This window comes from Pocillopora verrucosa, chromosome 6 (genome assembly GCF_036669915.1).
Source record: "Pocillopora verrucosa isolate sample1 chromosome 6, ASM3666991v2, whole genome shotgun sequence".
Classification (NCBI taxonomy): Eukaryota; Metazoa; Cnidaria; class Anthozoa; order Scleractinia; family Pocilloporidae; genus Pocillopora; species Pocillopora verrucosa.
The window spans coordinates 16,713,753-16,731,645 of record NC_089317.1 but is presented as its reverse complement, the minus strand read 5'-3'; the positions used below and the strand labels follow the sequence as shown (position 1 = coordinate 16,731,645).

At 38.1% G+C, this 17,893-nt stretch overlaps 3 protein-coding genes across 3 annotated transcripts in view; 2 read left to right on the top strand and 1 right to left on the bottom strand.

Moving 5' to 3' along the window:
• The window catches only part of LOC131787227 (calsequestrin-1), a 49,918-nt gene that overhangs the window by 18,565 nt on the left and 13,460 nt on the right, over positions 1–17,893 (bottom strand). The window lies entirely within an intron of this gene.
• Positions 5,065–7,906, top strand: LOC131787224 (extracellular calcium-sensing receptor-like). Its single transcript, XM_059104310.2, has one exon. The coding sequence runs from the start codon at positions 5,130–5,132 to the stop codon at positions 7,734–7,736; it is 2,607 nt and encodes an 868-aa protein (XP_058960293.2). The 5' UTR covers positions 5,065–5,129; the 3' UTR covers positions 7,737–7,906.
• LOC131787225 (metabotropic glutamate receptor 3-like) lies at positions 9,490–16,669 on the top strand. Its single transcript, XM_059104311.2, has 2 exons — positions 9,490–9,530; positions 13,539–16,669. The coding sequence occupies exon 2, from the start codon at positions 13,562–13,564 to the stop codon at positions 16,163–16,165; it is 2,604 nt and encodes an 867-aa protein (XP_058960294.2). The 5' UTR covers positions 9,490–9,530; positions 13,539–13,561; the 3' UTR covers positions 16,166–16,669.

Here is a 17,893-nt window from a genome sequence, read left to right as displayed (position 1 = left end):
AGACTAACAAAATTGCACGAGCCCATAGGGCCAGTTCAATTTGTGGTCTTTTAAAAAGTTCTTATTCATTCCAAATTGAGAGAAATAATGTGATTCCGTATTAATAATATACATGAAAAAATACGATCAAGACAACTGCGTACGATCAAAACAATAATATACAATGATATTTTAACGCGCACAAAACTTCAAAGTCCGGCTAAACAGTTCAAGGAATTGTTCAGTCTGGTTTGTTACTTCTTTGCACTGAATTAATGGTAATGATAATGATAAGGAATTTATATTGTGCTAAAACTATAAACAATATTCAGAAGCACTTTACATAAGTTAAAGTTCTATACTAATTAAAATTAAAATATTCAAAGGCAATAAACATTAGAACTATTGAAACAAACTAAAAGCTTTCCTACATAGAAATGTTTCAACCCTCTTCTGCATTGAATCACATCTGCATTTATCTTAACCAGTCAGAACTGAGTAATTTTTTCATGTATCTTATTAAAGGAGAAAGATGCTTGTGCCAATATATGTAACTTCTCTGGCCCGTATCTTTTCACAAATTTCAGTTCGAGTTGGGCGACATCCCACAAAGAATCGATGAATCAGGTCTCTACAACACTGTCGTAGACTGCTCTCAGTTTATCTGTTTGATTTGGTAATTAAACTCGTCCAATTATATTTTTCATAGCAGTATTATAAGCCCTGCGACATCACACTGAGGGCTCAGATTAGAATTCACCACTCGAATGATGATGGCAAATGCACTGATTTCTCCCTAACGAGACTGGGCATTATGGAAGCAATGGATTCGCCATCGACACAATCAACAAGAACTATAAGACTTTCAGGATTACTGTAGAAGCACGCTTAGGCAATGATACACACTTATGCTCTTGACCAGCCCTCCCTCTAACGTTTGATGATTCATTTATTCACATTGTTACAACAAATTTAAGGGCCAGCGGTTTATCTGCAAATTGGGCTTCAGTCCCCTCGCGTCCATATATATATATTGAAATTTTCGCGCGAAAAGAACAATAGTGTTATGCAGTTTGTCGTGCTATGATCCTTTCTTTGCTGCATCTCGTGTACTCCTTCTATCCAAACCGTCAGGTACGTTTTGCGTTGTCTTTTGCCGTTTGATGTTGCGCTTTGTGATCGTAATAATTTTTGTCGGTAGTTGGCTGTAGTGTAATTTAAGTTAATCATGTTTCAGAAACCACTGGTTACGAATAAATTGTATGGTTCGTGTGACCGTTTTGAAATTTGCCGGTGCGTTCGCTACACACATCTCAATCCCTTTTTTCTTTAGAAGAGAAGGTTTCAACCGGTTTGAACAAATATTTTCATTAGAAAGACCCATCACAAAATGAAAGATCGAAATTACAATTTATAAAGGCAAGAAGTTATTCACCATATCAAGAAATTACATGGTCGATATGATATGAAATGAGAATTTATACATTAAATACTCATTTATGACAAATTAATTCGAATTGTAAAAAGAATTTGTTTAATGAAACAGTGGAAAGTGTCTCAATTTAATTTAAGTAGGGTTTCAGAAATCCAGAATTGTTTCTCCAAATCGGGTCTATATTTTCAGAGTTATCTTGCTTTGGTTCTATATTCAAAAGTACAATTCTTTATCAACTCGAGCCTCAAGCTAATTGCCTGGGACCAATTTGAAAGATCATTAAAGACATATTCAGTGGCTCCTTGTGGTTTTTTCTCGTTAGCCTCTCGCTTTCTTCTGTTTTGGTCTATGACACTCAATCGAATGTGCTCTTATTATGAAAAAGACTGAGCTTAACACATATATATCTGCAAAAAAGAGTTGGGCGATTTTGACGTTTACAATGAGACTAAAAATAGATAAGTAAAAATTCTTCACCTGCCTCCAAACAACTAGCGATTGATGATTCATTGGTGGATCTTTCAAACCCTTTTTTTTTTATTTTGAAGGGAAGGTTTTAACCGGTTTGACAAAATATTTTCACAAAATTAGAAGTGAGAAATTTATCCGGCGAAAACTTATTCGCCATATCAAGAAATTACATAGTCGACATGACATGAAACGAGAATTTACATATGAAATACTCCTATATGATAGCTTAATTCGAATTTTAAAGAAATTTTGTTTAGTGAAACAGTTTAAGCTGTCAAATTCCATCCCTCGGATAGGGCTCCTCTTAAATAGTTTTCAAAACACGTCGAAAAGCAGGCTTTCTCTTCTGTTTGTGACTTACGTTTGCAAGCTACTGTCATAAAAAAGGAATTCTTAATATTCGTTATAATTTTGTTGTAACGTGATACTACAAACACTTCAACGAACGCAAAACAAATCGAAAATTAACGGTAAGAAACCAGTTGTTAATTTGCGAGATCTCACCGAGATGTTAGAAAAGTTGTCATGACCTACCGTTTTTAAAGAAATTTTCCTTCTGTTACATCTATGTATTAGTATTTAGTTTTAACTTGTGAAACAAGTACCCTCCACTATAGCTCGTTTTGAGATTGAAAAGGGTGCGTAACTTATTTCTTCAACTTTCGTAACTCGAGCTCTTCAACTGCTGAAACTATAAAAACAGGTATCTATTGCACAAGTTGGCCAATACAACATTTAAGGTATACGCGTCTCAGCGTTTATAAGGCTCGCAATAGTTATATCTGCCTCTGATTAGGGATTTTCAAGTGCCAAAAACTCGACTTGACTGACTGAAGTAAAATGTTGATGCTGTTTGAATGAAGGACGACATTAAAAGAAAGATGGAGACGCTGCTTTCTACAGATTCGAAAAAAGAAAATTATATTTTACATATCTGACAATGAGATGGTGCCTGATGAAAGACATTCTCAGAGAGGCAACTCCTTTCCTGTACTTCATGTTCAAAAACTTCAACTGAAAAAGCTTGTAGTTATCAGGCGAGCATTCACTTCACGCTTTGGCAAGCAGCTTTCCGAACTTAAGGTATCACAGAAGGAAAATTAACGTTTTTATTCAAACTGATATCGTGTTCAAATTGTGCGCGCTATCCCTGTAAAAGTATACATTTTTTAAAGCTTAATAAACACTTATTTCGGATATGTAAACAGAATGGGAGCTTATTCTTTCACGCCGAGACGTTTTACAACATAAGTTTGTTTGACGACGCATTTTAATCAAAACGTTTCTTTTCTGTCGGAAGGTGATCTACACATATTGAACTAAAAAAGCGTCTTGGATTTGTAATTTAACGTCTCGTTATTTTTAAATTATTCTTTTAACTTCAAAGTAGCGCTTTTGAGCAAAGTTTTCAATGTAGACGCTCTATGTCAAGAAATAAGGAAAACAGTCGAAAATCCAGGACAGCCTTTTAGGGTTCATTATATTTCCGAAATTATCTCTATGAATCACGAAAATTAACCGAATGCCAGCGGGGAATAAACTCTTCAAAGATCAGAACCAAGCCGAAACACTTTACGAGGAAAAGTGACTTGAAATTTTTCGGAGCGTTGGTGTTTGTTTGCCAACATGCGTTTCCATTTCACGCCTGTGAGGGCTGTTACCCAATCGCATGGAGCAAGCCATTCGACACTGTTTTGCCTGTCGGCGCTAAAGCGTGCCAGACAGCAAAGAACGGACACAACAGTTGTAAGGAGCTTCAGTCGAGTAGGTTAAGAATTACACGCGAGAATATGTAGCTATTTGTGTCGATACGGAAGGTGCTTTAACGAGCAAAAATAGGAGGAAAGAGGTCAGGCAGAGAAAGGAAAGCTTACACTGGAAACGCAATACAGCTTTTCAACGGTCGAAGCTCGAAGTGCGATGTCACGCAAATGATGATGGACTGTGGGCGATATTTTTCGCTAACTAGCACCTATGGAAACTTTGATAGAAATAGAGTCTGGCCACTGAATCTCCTAAGTCTAGTAGAGACCCCTATCATTATCGGTAAACAATATTTCCGCTTCGATGCAAACTGCGAAGAAATTTTCTTTTTTCCAGAGCGGCAAAAAAGACTTGTCGCTTTTGGACATGATACCAACCCAAAAACAACACTTGAATTACAAAAAAGAAAAAGAACTAATGTAAGAAGCTTGATAATAAATGAGCGATTTCGGACTGTATAAACCTGGAAAGTGTGCAATAGTGGTTTGAAATCGTTAATTAGGTGACAAGATGAAGTTAACATGAAGTATCATAAATCTCGCGCCTTCCTTTCTGCTCTCAAATTACTTTTTGCTTTATAACTCCTTCACTAAAAAAGATAGCAAAATGAAATTTGCAGAAGTTAACAAATCTTATTTTGTCTTATTAGATATTAAACTTTCAGGAAATTGAGAAAAAATAAGGTTTTTAAATCTGTAATACCTTAAATTCCAAATTGGTTAAGTGCATCACAAAATAACACATACCAAAAGAAGCAAAGAATAAAAAATTATACTTGATTGAGTACAACAGAACTGTCTGGGAAACCAAAAAATGAATGATATTCCGTTGTTAAATTACTAGTGTGTTTTTAGCGTCGCCGAATTTCACTTGGGTGTCACACACCTGTTTTTTGACTAATGCGTCACCCGCTGGCTAGGTCTCCTCCACATAAATAAGTAAATCAGTTAAAAACGCATATTTCAACCAATTTTACCATCCTTCTGATTGGCTAAACGGAACCAGGTTATGGTCTTGTAACCTGGCTCCGAGCTCATAACCGGAAAATGTGGTCAATAAATTCGTCAGCAAAGTAAAAAAAAAATTTGTAAACGAGCGTTGTTTTCGGGAGCTTAAAAGTGTTTATAATTGTTAAATACTCTGCTCTATTGCTTCATAAATGACGTTTTCAATGCCTGTTTTTGAACATCAAAATCACTCTGCCAAGCCAAAGTTTAAAACATTTATGATCTGGTGCGAGAATTCCGGTTTTGGTAACAGAAATGGCATTTTAGAATGTGGAACAGTAAACCAATTATCACGGAATAAACGTTACTTTCCGCTGCTGCAGGCCATGATACAATACCCTAAAACATGACATTTTCAGTTGATCTGTTTGAGTCGATATGTCGCTTTGTGCCATGATTTTTTGCAAAAAGACAAGCTATTTCAATTACTCCCTTTTCTCCTCTACACAGGGCGAGACTGAAACACTTTGCAAATGTTCGTACTCAACTACATGTTACTTTCAGTGGTGGTGGTATCCTATGGTTTTCAGACGTCGTCGGGGACGACAAGTAAAGATCGTTATCATGTGCCTGGCGACATCACAATCGGAGCTTTGATTACACTACACGCCACCAATGATGATGGCGAATGCGTTAATTTTTCCCCAACAGGACTTGGCCATGTGGAAGCTATGAAGTTCGCCATCGATGCAATCAACAGGAACCCACAGCTGCTTAAAAATATCACTCTAGGATATGACATTCGAGACTACTGCCGAAGCACTGTAAAGGCAACGAAACACACGTACGATTTTGTCCGAATAAATGAATTGGCTTTAGAATTTCAAAACGCCAGGTTCGTTGGTGCATTAAAGAATAACACAGAACAGAAGAAACCTACTCCAATAACAGCTGTGATTGGTCCGACCGATTCAGAGGCTGCGATCTTTGTAGAGAGCCTTTTACAAGTGGCTGAAATCCCACTCGTCAGTCACTCGGCAACAAGCGATGAGTTAAGCTCCCCGCAGTACAGTTACTTTTTTCGCACTGCTCCCCCTGATAGAAAGCAGGCGAGGGCAATGGCCGATATAATAGATTACTTCAATTGGAGCTACGTGGCTGCTGTGGCAATGGACGATTCTTACGGTCGGAATGGGGTCCGGAGCTTGGAAACTGAGGCAGGCGAAAGGCAGACATTTTGTCTTTCTTTTGCAGATTACATACCAAAAAGAGAAAAGTACATAACAAAGCTAGAAAGAACCGTGGAGAAGCTTCGAAGCCACACAAATGTTCGTGTTGTAGTGCTATGGCTATTAAAAGGATATGGACGTCGATTGCTCGAGCAGGCTGCAAAACAGAAAATGTACGACCGCACCTGGATTTTCAGCGATAGTTTGACAGCTGGAAGGGAGGAGCTTATGAAAATGAAAGACGAACATAAAGGAGTTGTTCATGGATCATTTGGTATTGAACTTCGTCATTTTGATGTTCAATGTTTCCAAGATTTCTTGATCAAAGAATCCATCAAGTCCTTACAAGAGGAAAGCACCTCTGCTCCTTGGTGGAAAGAGTTTTGGAAGCAAAAAGGTAATTCATCTTCCAATGAGACAGTTATTCGTTCGGTATACAACAGCTACATTCCCTATATGGTAGATGCCGTGTTTGCTGTTGCCTTTGCTATTCACAACTTAAGCAAAATCTATCCTACAGTCGATCCAAAGAAACTCGAGGCGCATCTCCGCCAAGTCGCATTTCCAGGAGTAACTGGGGAAATCCAATTTGATCAGTTTGGAGACCCTAAAATATCGTCTTATGATATTGTACATTTTCAGATGAATGAAAACTCCGATTTAATAAAATTAGCCATCGGATCGTGGGATGAAAGTCGAGAGGGAATTCAGATAAACGTTTCCGGCATAAAGTGGAATACCGCGGCAGGTCACAAAATTATTCCAAAGTCGTTCTGCCATAGAGATTGCCTTGCTGGTGAATATCAGTTGCCGACGACCTCTTGCTGTTGGACTTGCCACAAATGTTCGGATGGAACTGTTAGCGCTGGAGTGAATGATATGAATTGCACCTTGTGTCCTCGAGGAAAAAAGCCCAATGTACGGAGGTCAAAATGCCTGGATCTTCCTGAAGTAGAAGTCATGTGGTCAAGCACTGCGTCTGTCCTTATCGTTCTGTTTGCGACTGCTGGATTCCTTCTCCTTGCCATTTGCAGTTTCATTCTCTTTAAACTCTGGAATACTCCCCTTGTCAAAGCAGCTAACCGCGAGTTAAGTTCTATCCTTCTGTTTACAATCGCACTGTCCTTTTCTTCCTCTATTTTATCCCTCGCCAAGCCTACGAGCTTTACGTGCGCTTTGCTTCACTGCTGGCGGCCCATGGTTCTCGTAACAATCATCTCCATACTGATAATTAAGACCATGAAGATACTCAGCGCATTCCAAATAAACGTTATGGCCGAGAGATTAAAAAAATTCATTCTTTCCACAAAGAGACAAACCTTTATCGTTCTGATGCTAATATTTCTACCAGCTGTATTCTGCTCGTTATGGATTACTTTGGACTCGCCACACCAGCAACGGATCATACAGACAAATAGAGGTTCAATCCTTCTTTCGTGTTCTTTGCATCAATCGTACGTTGGAATGAGTTTTCAAATCGCTATATCTGTGTACACGTCTCTTCTTGCAGTGGCTTGTACATATTACGCCTTCAAAGCTAGAACACTTCCTGAAAACTTCAACGAAGCGAAGTATATTGGATTCTCTATGTACATCTTACTTCTTTCAAGTATAGCATACTTCCCTATTGACATTGGCTTGAGGGGTTCCCACGCAACAAACTTGACTTGCGCCATGATACTCGTCAGTTCTTATGGACTATTAATTTGCATGTTCGCTCCGAAGATTTTCGTAATTCTTCTCAAACCTGAACAAAATACACACCAGGCCGTTGGTTCACAAGTGACGGACTACTCATTTCGCCCGTCGTTGGGGGGTAAGACAGCAGTGACACCTATGAAACCGAATGCCCTGAACAGACAGAAAATGTTGCAGCTAGAATTTGCTTCTACCAGTACCTCAAGAACTTAAGGTTTTCCGAGTTTTCCAATATTGTCATTGGAGAGGAGGAAACCTGTTTCGGGAGTAGAGGTCACTCTCCTAATTCAAAAAGTCAGTCAATCATATGTGCAATAGACGCTGAGTAATTTGATCTTGAAGAGGTTCACTACAGATCACTTACATAGTATCGACCGCTTGGATTTTGCACGTTTTCATTAAAAAATGCGTCATGCGTTATTTAGGCCCTTTCCATAAATGCAGAAGTCAATTAAAAATGCATATCTCCAACAACTTTACCGTTTTCTAAAATCTGGATAACACACAATAATTTTCTGTTTGCTTAATAAATAGTCAATCGACACTAGCGTTCTTGGAATACTTGTTTTTGGACACCCACACCACTCTGCCAAGCTGATGTGGAAAACTGCTAAGACTTACCATGGAAATTGGGGGGGAAGGAAGGGGGGGGGGAGGGTTGTTCGCCGGAGAATGATACTACGAACGGAGCTCAGGTAGATGTTTCATTGATTTTTCACAAGTGAGAGACGAGCCTTCAGCATCACGTTTGATTTCGTATATGTACGATGAGATAAGTTAAAAAGCAAAGTTGGACCATTAGTATAGGTAATCACATGATTTCGAGTGCAATTTGGAATAAATAAGCACGAGTAAATTTTTCCAGACTAACAAAATTGCACGAGCCCATAGGGCCAGTTCAATTTGTGGTCTTTTAAAAAGTTCTTATTCATTCCAAATTGCACGAGAGAAATAATGTGATTCCGTATTAATAATATACATGAAAAAATACGATCAAGACAACTGCGTACGATCAAAACAATAATATACAATGATATTTTAACGCGCACAAAACTTCAAAGTCCGGCTAAACAGTTCAAGGAATTGTTCAGTCTGGTTTGTTACTTCTTTGCACTGAATTAATGGTAATGATAATGATAAGGAATTTATATTGTGCTAAAACTATAAACAATATTCAGAAGCACTTTACATAAGTTAAAGTTCTATACTAATTAAAATTAAAATATTCAAAGGCAATAAACATTAGAACTATTGAAACAAACTAAAAGCTTTCCTACATAGAAATGTTTCAACCCTCTTCTGCATTGAATCACATCTGCATTTATCTTAACCAGTCAGAACTGAGTAATTTTTTCATGTATCTTATTAAAGGAGAAAGATGCTTGTGCCAATATATGTAACTTCTCTGGCCCGTATCTTTTCACAAATTTCAGTTCGAGTTGGGCGACATCCCACAAAGAATCGATGAATCAGGTCTCTACAACACTGTCGTAGACTGCTCTCAGTTTATCTGTTTGATTTGGTAATTAAACTCGTCCAATTATATTTTTCATAGCAGTATCATAAGCCCTGCGACATCACACTGAGGGCTCAGATTAGAATTCACCACTCGAATGATGATGGCAAATGCACTGATTTCTCCCTAACGAGACTGGGCATTATGGAAGCAATGGATTCGCCATCGACACAATCAAAAGGAACGCAAGAACTGCTTCAAAACATGACTCTAGATGAGACTTTCAGGATTACTGTAGAAGCACACTTAGGCAATATACACACTTATGCTCTTGACCAGCCCTCCCTCTAACGTTTGATGATTCATTTATTCACATTGTTACAACAAATTTAAGGGCCAGCGGTTTATCTGCAAATTAGGCTTCAGTCCCCTCGCGTCCATATATATATATTGAAATTTTCGCGCGAAAAGAACAATAATGTTATGCAGTTTGTCGTGCTATGATACTTTCTTTGCTGCATCTCGTGTACTCCTTCTATCCAAACCGTCAGGTACGTTTTGCGTTGTCTTTTGCCGTTTGATGTTGCGCTTTGTGATCGTAATAATTTTTGTCGGTAGTTGGCTGTAGTGTAATTTAAGTTAATCATGTTTCAGAAACCACTGGTTACAAATAAATTGTATGGTTCGTGTAACCGTTTTGAAATTTGCCGGTGCGTTCGCTACACACATCTAAATCCCTTTTTTCTTTAGATGAGAAGGTTTCAACCGGTTTGAACAAATATTTTCATTAGAAAGACCCATCACAAAATGAAAGATCGAAATTACAATTTATAAAGGCAAGAAGTTATTCACCATATCAAGAAATTACATGGTCGATATGATATGAAATGAGAATTTATACATTAAATACTCATTTATGACAAATTAATTCGAATTGTAAAAAGGGTTTCAGAAATCCAGAATTGTTTCTCCAAATCGGGTCTATATTTTCAGAGTTATCTTGCTTTGGTTCTATATTCAAAAGTACAATTCTTTATCAACTCGAGCCTCAAGCTAATTGCCTGGGACCAATTTGAAATATCATTAAAGACATATTCAGTGGCTTCTTGTGGTTTTTTCTCGTTAGCCTCTCACTTTCTTCTGTTTTGGTTTTATGACACTCAATCGAATGTGCTCTTATTATGAAAAAGACTGAGCTTAACACATATATATCTGCAAAAAAGAGTTGGGCGATTTTGACGTTTACAATGAGACTAAAAATAGATAAGTAAAAATTCTTCACCTGCCTCCAAACAACTAGCGATTGATGATTCATTGGTGGATCTTTAAAACCCTTTTTTTTATTTTGAAGGGAAGGTTTTAACCGGTTTGACAAAATATTTTCACAAAATTAGAAGTGAGAAATTTATCCGGCGAAAACTTATTTGCCATAACAAGAAATTACATATTCGACATGACATGAAACGAGAATTTACATATGAAATACTCCTATATGATAGCTTAATTCGAATTTTAAAGAAATTTTGTTTAGTGAAACAGTTTAAGCTGTCAAATTCCATCCCTCGGATAGGGCTCCTCTTAAATAGTTGTTAAAACACGTCGAAAAGCAGGCTTTCTCTTCTGTTTGTGACTTACGTTTGCAAGCTACTGTCATAAAAAAGGAAGTCTTAATATTCGTTATAATTTTGTTGTAACGTGATACTACAAACACTTCAACGAACGCAAAACAAATCGAAAATTAACGGTAAGAAACCAGTTGTTAATTTGCGAGATCTCACCGAGATGTTAGAAAAGTTGTCATGGCCTACCGTTTTTAAAGAAATTTTTCTTCTGTTACATCTATGTATTGGTATTTAGTTTTAACTTGTGAAACAGGTACCCTCCAATATAGCTCGTTTTGAGATTGAAAAGGTTGCGTAACTTATTTCTTCAACTTTCGTAACTCGAGCTCTTCAACTGCTGAAACTATAAAAACAGGTATCTATTGCACAAGTTGGCCAATACAACATTTAAGGTATACGCGTCTCAGCGTTTATAAGGCTCGCAATAGTTATATCTGCCTCTGATTAGGGATTTTCAAGTGCCAAAAACTCGACTTGACTGACTGAAGTAAAATGTTGATGCTGTTTGAATGAAGGACGACATTAAAAGAAAGATGGAGACGCTGCTTTCTACAGATTCGAAAAAAGAAAATTATATTTTACATATCTGACAATGAGATGGTGCCTGATGAAAGACATTCTCAGACAGGCAACTCCTTTCCTGTACTTCATGTTCAAAAACTTCAACTGAAAAAGCTTGTAGTTATCGGGCGAGCATTCAGTTCACGTTTTGGCAAGCAGCTCTCCAAACTTAAGGTATCACAGAAGGAAAATTAACGTTCTTATTCAAACTGATATCGTGTTAAAATTGTGCGCGCTATCCCTGTAAAAGTATACATTTTTTAAAGCTTAATAAACACTTATTTCGGATATGTAATTAAATTCTATAATTTTTATCAGGAAACAGAATGGGAGCTTATTCTTTCACGCCGAGACGTTTTACAACATAAGTTTGTTTGACGACGCATTTTAATCAAAACGTTTCTTTTCTGTCGGAAGGTGATCTGCACATATTGAACTAAAAAGCGTCTTGGATTTGTAATTTAACGTCTCGTTATTTTTAAATTATTCTTTTAACTTCAAAGTAGCGCTTTTGAGCAAAGTTTTCAATGTAGACGCTCTATGTCAAGAAATAAGGAAAACAGTCGAAAATCCAGTACAGCCTTTTAGGGTTCATTATATTTCCGAAATTATCTCTATTAATCACGAAAATTAACCGAATGCCAGCCGAGAATAAACTCTTCAAAGATCAGAACCAAGCCGAAACACTTTACGAGGAAAAGTGACTTGAAATTTTTCTGACCGTTGGTGTTTGTTTGCCAACATGCGTTTCCATTTCACGCCTATGAGGGCTGTTACCCAATAGCATGGAGCAAGCCATTCGACACTGTTTTGCCTGTCGGCGCAAAAGCGTGCCAGAAAGCAAAGAACGGACACAACAGTTGTAAGGAGCTTCGGTCGAGTAGGTTAAGAATTACACGTGAAAATATTTAGCTATTTGTGTCGATACGGAAGGTGCTTTAACGAGCAAAAATAAGAGGAAAGAGGTCAGGCATAGAAAGGAAAGCTTACACTGGAAACGCAATACAGCTTTTCAACGGTCGATGCTCGAAGTGCGATGTCACGCAAATGATGATGGACTGTGGGCGATATTTTTCGCTAACTAGCGCCTATGGAAACTTTGATAGAAATAGAGTCTGGCCACTGAATCTCCTAAGTCTAGTAGAGACCCCTATCATTATCGGTGAACAATATTTCCGCTTCGATGCAAACTGCGAAGAAATTTTCTTTTTTCCAGAGCGGCAAAAAAGACTTGTCGCTTTTGGACATGATACCAGCCCAAAAACAACACTTGAATTACAAAAACCAATCTCTAGCTTCCGAAAAGAACTTATGTAAGAAGCTTGATAATAAATGAGCGATTTCGGACTGTATAAACCTGGACAGTGAGCAATAGTGGTTTGAAATCGTTAATTAGGTGACGAGATGAAGTTGACATGAAGTATCATAAATCTCGCGCCTTCCTTTCTGCTCTCAAATTACTTTTTGCTCTATAACTCCTTCACTAAAAAAGATAGCAAAATGAAATTTGCAGAAGTTAATAACTCTTATTTTGTCTTATTAGATATTAAACTTTCAGGAAATTGAGAAAAAATAAGGTTTTTAAATCTGTAATACCTTAAATTCCAAATTGGTTAAGTGCATCACAAAATAACACATACCAAAAGAAGCAAAGAATAAAAAATTATACTTGATTGAGAACAACAGAACTGTCTGGGAAACCAAAAAATGAATGATATTCCGTTGTTAAATTACTAGTGTGTTTTTAGCGTCGCCGAATTTCACTTGGGTGTCACACACCTGTTTTTTGACTAATGCGTCACCCGCTGGCTAGGTCTCCTCCAGATAAATAAGTAAATCAGTTAAAAACCGCATGTTTCAACCAATTTTACCATCCTTCTGATTGGCTAAACGGAACCAGGTTATGGTCTTGTAACCTGGCTCCGAGCTCATAACCGAAAAATGTGGTCAATGAATTCGTCAGCAAAGTAAAAAAAAATTTGTAAACGAGCCGTGAAACAATTGCGGAAAAAATCGTTGTTCCCGGGAGCTTAAAAGTGTTTATAATTGTTAAATACTCTGCTCTATTGCTTCATAAATGGCGTTTTTCAATGCTTGTTTTTGAACATCAAAATCACTCTGCCAAGCCAAAGTTTAAAACATTTATGATCTGGTGCGAGAATTCCGGTTTTGGTAACAGAAATGGCATTTTAGAATGTGGAACAGTAAACCAATTATCACGGAATAAACGTTACTTTCCGCTGCTGCAGGCCATGATACAATACGCTAAAACATGACATTTTCAGTTGATCTGTTTGAGTCGATATGTTGCTTTGTGCCATGATTTTTTGCAAAACGACAAGCTATTTTAATTACTCCCTTTTCTCCTCTACACAGGGCGAGACTGAAACACTTTGCAAATGTTCGTACTCAACTACATGTTACTTTCAGTGGTGGTGGTATCCTATGGTTATGCGTCGTTGCTCGGTTCGACAAGTGAGGACCGTTATTATCAGCCTGGCGATATCACACTTGGAGCGCTTTTGACACTACACCACTCGAACAGTGATGGCGAATGCAATGATTTTTCCTCTCAGGGACTTGGCGAAGTGGAAGCTATGAAGTTCGCCATCGACACAATCAACAGGGACCCACGGCTGCTTCAAAACTTGACTCTAGGATATGACATTCGGGACTACTGTAGAAGCACTTTAAACGCAATGAAACACACTTACGATTTTGTCCGAAAAATTGAATTGGCCTCACAATTTCAAAACGCCACGTACATTTGTGCCATAAAGAATAACACAGAACAGAAGAAACCTACTCCAATAACAGCTGTGATTGGTCCAACCGATTCAGGGGCTGCGATCTTTGTAGGCAGCCTTTTACAAATGGCTGAAATCCCTCTTATCAGTCCATCGGCAACAAGCGATGAGTTGAGCTCTCAGCAGTACAGTTACTTTTTTCGCACCGCTCCTCCCGATAAAAAGCAGGCGAGGGCAATGGCCGATATAATAGATTATTTCAATTGGAGCTACGTGGCTGCTGTGGCAATGGACGATTCTTACGGTCGGAATGGGGTCCGACGATTAGAGGCTGAGGTAGCTACAAGAAAGTCATTTTGTCTTTCTTTCGTGGATTATATACCCAGAAAAAATTACACAACAAAGCTAGTAAGAGCGGTGGAGAAGCTTCAATACCACTCAAATATTCGTGTCGTGGTGCTTTGGATGATAAGAGGATATGGAGACCGATTTCTCGAAGCAGCAGCCAAACAGGGAATGTTCGACCGCACCTGGATTTTCAGCGATAGTTTGACGGCTGGAGGGGAGGAGCTTATGAAAATGAAAGACGAATATAAAGGAGTTGTCCATGGGTCACTTGGAATTGAACTTCGACATTTTGATGTTCGATATTTCCGAGATTTCTTGATCAAAGAATCCATCAAGTCCTTACAAGAGGAAAGCGCCTCTGCTCCTTGGTGGAAAGAGTTTTGGAAGCAAAAAGGTAATTCATCTTCCAATGAAACAGTTATTCGTTCGCTATACAACAGCTACATTCCCTACATGGTAGATGCCGTGTTTTCTGTTGCCTTTGCTATTCACAGCTTAAGTCAAATCTATCCCACAGTCGATCCAAAGAAACTCGAGGCACATCTTCGCCAAGTCGCATTTAATGGAGTAACTGGGGAAATCCAATTTGATCAGTTTGGAGACCCTAAAATATCGTCTTATGATATTGTACATTTTCAGATGAATGAAAACTCCGATTTAATCAAATTAGTCATCGGATCGTGGGATGAAAGTCGAAAGGAAATTCAGTTAAACGTCTCCGGCATAAAGTGGAAGATTGCAGGAGGTCACAATGTAATTCCAAAGTCATTCTGCCATATAGATTGCCTTGCTGGTGAATATCAGTTACCAACGACCCCTTGCTGTTGGACTTGCCACAAATGTCCGGTTGGAACCGTTGGGGCTGGAGTGAATGATTTGAACTGCACCGTGTGTCCCCGAGGACAAAAGCCCAATGAACGGAGGTCAAAATGCCTGGATCTTCCTGAGGTAGAAGTCATGTGGTCAAGTCCCGCGTTTGTCCTTATCGTTCTGTTTACCACAGTTGGATTCCTTCTCCTTGCCATCTGCAGTTTCATTCTATTTAAACTTTGGAACACTCCCCTTGTCAAAGCAGCTAATCGCGAGTTAAGTTCTATTCTTCTGTTTACAATCGCACTGTCCTTTTCTTCTTCTATTTTATCCCTCACCAAGCCTACGAGCTTTACGTGCGCTTTGCTTCACTGCTGGCGGCCCATGGTTCTCGTAACAATCATCTCCATACTGATAATTAAGACCATGAAGATACTCAGCGCATTCCAAATAAACGTTATGGCCGAGAGATTCAAAAAATTCATTCTTTCCACAAAGAGACAAACCTTTATCGTTCTGATGCTAATATTTCCACCAGCTGTATTCTGCTCGTTATGGATTACTTTGGACTCGCCACGCCAGCAACGGATCATACAGACAAATAGAGGTTCAATCCTTCTCTCGTGTTCTTTACATCAATCGCACGTTGGAATGAGTTTTCAAATCGCTATATCTGTGTACACGTCTCTTCTTGCGGTGGCTTGTACATATTACGCCTTCAAAGCTAGAACACTTCCTGAAAACTTCAACGAAGCGAAGTATATTGGATTCTCTATGTACATCTTACTTCTTTCAAGTATAGCATACTTCCCTATTGACATTGGCTTAAGGGGTTCCCACGAAACAAACTTGACTTGCGCCATGATACTTGTCAGTTCATATGGACTATTAATTTGCATGTTCGCTCCGAAGATTTTCGTAATTCTTCTAAATCCTGAACAAAATACACACCAGGCCGTTGGTTCACAAGTGACGGACTACTCATTTCGCCCGTCGTTGGGGGGTAAGACAGCAGTGACACCTATGAAACCGAATGCCCTAAACAGGCAGAAAATGTTGCAGCTAGAATTTGCTTCTACCGGTAACTCAACAACTTAAAGTTTGCCATGTTTTCATATGTTGTCATTGGAGAGGAGGGAACCTGTTTAGGAAGTAGAGATCACTCGCCTAATTCAAAACGTCATTCAATCATATGTGCAATAGACGCTGAGTAATTTGATCTTGAAGAGGTTCAGTACAGATCACTCATGTAGTATCGACCGGTTAGATTTTACACGCGTTCATTCAAAAATACGTCATGTGTTATTTAGGCCCTCTCCATAATGGTATTACGGAGCTCAGGTAGTAGTTTCATTGATTTTTCACAAAAGAGAGAGACAGGCCTTAAGTATAACGTGTGATTTTGATATTTACGATGAGCTAAGTTAAAAAGCAAAGTTGGATCATTAAAGGAGAAAGATGCCTGTGCCAATGCATGTACATTCTCTGGCACGTATCTTTTCACAAATTTCAGTTCGAGTTAGGCGACATCCCACAAAGAATCGATGAATTAGGTCACTACAAGACTGTAGTAGAGTACTCTCAGTTGATCTGTTTGATTTGGTAATTTAAATCGTTCAACTATATTTTTCATACCAGTTTCATAAGCATTGCGACACTGATTTTAGAATTCATTACTCGAAAGATGATGGCAAATGCATTATGGAAACAATGGAATTCGCTATCGACACAATCAACAGGAACGCAAGAACTGCTTTAATTAGAACATGACTCCAGGATAAGACATTCAGAATTACCTTAGAAGTACTGTTAACCCTTTCACTCTCAAGATCTCATAAGCAATTGTCCTTACTGTTTACCATACAGTTCTTATGATGTTATGATGGTGTTGGATCAACTAATAATCCCGTAATTGATATTTTTCTTCATTCTCATCACCTAACTGGTTGATATTGTATTGATATTGTAAGGAGAAATTCTGTCTTGGTCACTTGTAAGAGTGAAAGGGTTAATGCCATGAAACACACTTATGTTCTTGACCAGCCCTCCCACCAACGTTTGATGATTCATTCATTCATATCTTAAATCCCTTTTCCTTTTGAAGAGAAGGTTTCAACCGGTTTGAGAAGGTTTCAACCGGTTTGAACCCATCACAAAATAAAGAGCGAACTGAATTGAATCATAATTTTATCAGAGCAAAAATTATTCGCCACATCAAGAAATTAAATGGTCGTTATCATATGAAATGAGAATTTACACGTTAAATACTCATTTATGAAAACTTAATTCGAATTGTAAAAAGACTTTATTTAATGAAACAGTGGAAGGTAGCCCAATTTAACTTAAGTAGGGTTTCAGAAATCCAGAATTGTTTCTCCAAATCGGGTCTATATTTTCAGAGTTATCTTGCTTTGGATCTTTATTCAAAAGTACAGTTCTTTATCAACTCGAGCCTCAAGCTAATTGCCTGGGACCAATTTGAAAGATCATTAAAGACATATTCAGTGGCTCCTTGTGGTTTTTCTCGTTAGTTGTTCTTTTTCTTTCGGTTGGGGTTTTATGACACTCAGTCGAATTTGCTTTTATTGTGAAAGAGACTGAGCTTAACACAAATACCTGCAAAAAGAGTTGAGCGGTTTTGACGTTTACAATGACACTAAAAATAAATAAATAAAAATTCTTCACCTGCCTTCAAACAACCAACGATTAATGATTTATTGATGGATCTTTCAAACCCATTTTTTTTTTAATTTTGAAGGGAAGGTTTTAACCGGTTTAACTAAATATTTTTTCACAAAATTAAAAATTAGAAATTGTTCAGTAGAA